The sequence below is a fragment of the Acomys minous genome (assembly GCF_964271855.1).
Source record: "Acomys minous genome assembly, chromosome: 2".
In the NCBI taxonomy this organism is placed as follows: Eukaryota; Metazoa; Chordata; class Mammalia; order Rodentia; family Muridae; genus Acomys; species Acomys minous.
The window spans coordinates 132402948-132405407 of record NC_140484.1 but is presented as its reverse complement, the minus strand read 5'-3'; the positions used below and the strand labels follow the sequence as shown (position 1 = coordinate 132405407).

The 2460-nt window shown below is 54.1% G+C and overlaps 1 protein-coding gene across 1 annotated transcript; it reads right to left on the bottom strand.

Moving 5' to 3' along the window:
- Positions 1–451: 451 nt before the first annotated feature.
- LIPT2 (lipoyl(octanoyl) transferase 2) lies at positions 452–1982 on the bottom strand. The gene is made up of 2 exons (XM_084756543.1): positions 1470–1982; positions 452–1068 (listed from the first exon to the last, which is right to left on the bottom strand). Exons 1-2 carry the CDS (start codon positions 1933–1935, stop codon positions 839–841), a joined length of 696 nt encoding a protein of 231 aa, XP_084612669.1. The 5' UTR covers positions 1936–1982; the 3' UTR covers positions 452–838.
- Positions 1983–2460: the final 478 nt, after the last annotated feature.

Here is a 2460-nt window from a genome sequence, read left to right as displayed (position 1 = left end):
CTCTGTGGACCCCAAGCAAAACCAGGTAAATGACCAAACTTGAGGGACTCAACCCAGAAAGGCAAAAATATCATTTTTTGTTTGTTTTGTTTGTTTTTGAGACAGGGTTTCTCTGTGTAGCCTTGGCTGTCCTGGACTCGCTTTGTAGACCAGGCTGGCCTCAAACTCACAGTGATCCACCTGCCTCTGCCTCCCGAGTGCTGGGATTAAAGGCGTGCACTGTTTTTGTTTGTTTGTTTGTTTGTTTGTTTGTTTTTCGAGACAGGGTTTCTCTGTGTAGCCTTGGCCATCCTGGACTCACTTTGTAGACCAGGCTGGCCTTGAACTCACAGCAATCCGCCTGCCTCTGCCTCCCGAGTGCTGGGATTAAAGGCTTGCGACACCATGCCTGGCTGTTTTGTTTGTTTGTTTTTTTAAAGAGGCTTTCCTCTTTATTGAAAACCCAGGTCGCTTGAGAATCAAATAGCTTTATCATATCACTTTCATCTGGGCCACACAGAAACTTGGTTCCCACAGAACTCAAAAGGCCTACAGACCAAACCGCTGTTACATACAGCACTGACAAAGTACCAAGCAACTAAGAAATGGCAGTTTATAACACTGGCGTGCCTCCAAGCCAAGAAACAGTTGTTCATGGATGCTTTCCGTAGCATCTGACTCTTCACAGTGTTTTCATCTCGATCCCTGAGGTAGGCGGGGAGATACAGCAAGGAGTAGCTCAAGCCAAGTCCTGAGCTCTCCTCGTTCACGGTCAGTTCATCAGAGTACACCGAGAATCCAGTTCTGGGGACTTTCTATCGCAGGACCACTGCCCTGGGCTGAGGTGAATAAGTGCCCTTCAGCTAGGGCTGTCCTCAGAGATTAAGGTGCACTTGAAAGTCTCCTTAAAGGCCACAAGGAAAGATGGCATTACTTCATCCACAGTGACGAGTCTCTCAAGTGCCTCACTCAGGGAAGTGACTCCTGTCCCAACCAGTCCACAGGGCACTATGTGCTCAAACCAAGAGAGGTCTGTAGAACAGTTCAGAGCCAGGCCGTGGGATGTGATGTGTCTTCCACAGCGCACTCCTGCAAGACAAGCCGAAATGTCTTAGAACAGCTATATTTCCCTCCCTTAGGGCCTCTATATCCCTCTAGTGCTGAAAAGTAAGTGGTCCTGAGCAGGGTGGTACACAGACTGGTTTTTCCCCCCACTCCTACCCTCACCCCATCGGCTAAGTCTACATGGGTGGGGATGGGGGCTGTGGTTTCTCGGGGATTTCGTTGCTTTGGAAGTTTGAAATTTGGCATCCTAGCCTCCTGTCCTGAGTCACAGGAAGTAACCTGGCAATTCACGCCATGAGTGCCGAACTAGAGGACTCTTCCTTCTGCCTGGGATTATTAAATACCCACGAGGCAGGTTAACAGCATTCCCAGGCCAGAGCTCCCCGGGGTTGGCACTGCCCGGGTTCCACCTGGGGTTTGCTCACCGATCGCGCAGATCTTGCGCTCGCCTAGCCAGACGCCGGTGTAGGGAGGCGGCCGCGCGCGGGCGTCCCGCAGTCCCCAGAGCTCGCACAGGCGCACAGCGCACGCCTCCAGCGCCGCCACGTGGGTGCGCAGGCGCAGGCCTAGGCGCCGCAGGTCAAGCACAGGGTGGCAGAGCAGCTGGCCCGGGCCGTGGAAAGTGGCCAGGCCGCCGCGGCCTGTGGCACGCACCTCGGCGCCCAAGGCCCTCAGCCGTGTAGTCTCCTCGGGCGTCAGGCCACCGCGTAGCCCGCCCGTGTACACCGGCCCCGCTGGCTCGCAAACCAAAAGCGCACCCGCCTCGATCCCCGACAGGGTCCCGGGGCGAGGGTCGGCCTGTAGCCGCCGCAGCCAATGCTCCTGCAGCGACAGCAGCTCTGAGTAGTGCACCCGCCCGAGCCACACCAGGCGGACCGCGGGCAGCGGCATCGCGCGAGGTGCAGCTTGCGTGAGCACCGCCCTCTGTCGGATCTCGGGGCGGGGACTCTGGGCCACGCCCCTGAGCTGAAGCTCCTCGGTGGAGCTTCTGCTCCTACCTACTCGTGTGACCTGGAATCTAGCGGGATTGGTTTTATCCACCCATTCCTTCCAATAATCAATATTTACTATGCGCTGTGTTCTGCAGGCCCAGTCCGAGGAGCGTGACACTGTACTACACAGTGTATGAAAAACGAAGATCCGGCCAGCTTAGGTGTTCACCGCTGACGAGCTAGTACTAAAGTTTTATAGTTGATGGAAAGAAAAACAGAATTTGGTAATACGTTGAGTTCCTCGAAAACTGAAAGGGAGAGTAGTGTGCAAAGAGGTTTATTGTGTGCTGGTGTGGGATGTAGCAGGTATTTCAAGATAAATAAGATGTGATAGAAGCAGAATTGCACAGATGCTGTAGTCGAGCAGGTAAATAGTTGCTTTAGATTCCTTCCTCAGCTGTTCCCCAGGAATGCTCTAACCATG

Excerpts from the sequence above, each read along its gene's own strand:
- LIPT2 (XM_084756543.1), bottom strand. The coding sequence starts at position 1,935 with ATGCCGCTGCCCGCGGTCCGCCTGGTGTGGCTCGGGCGGGTGCACTAC. Across the intron at positions 1,069-1,469 it reads GCGCAAGATCTGCGCGATCG|GAGTGCGCTGTGGAAGACAC; the intron begins GTGAGCAAACCC and ends CTTGTCTTGCAG.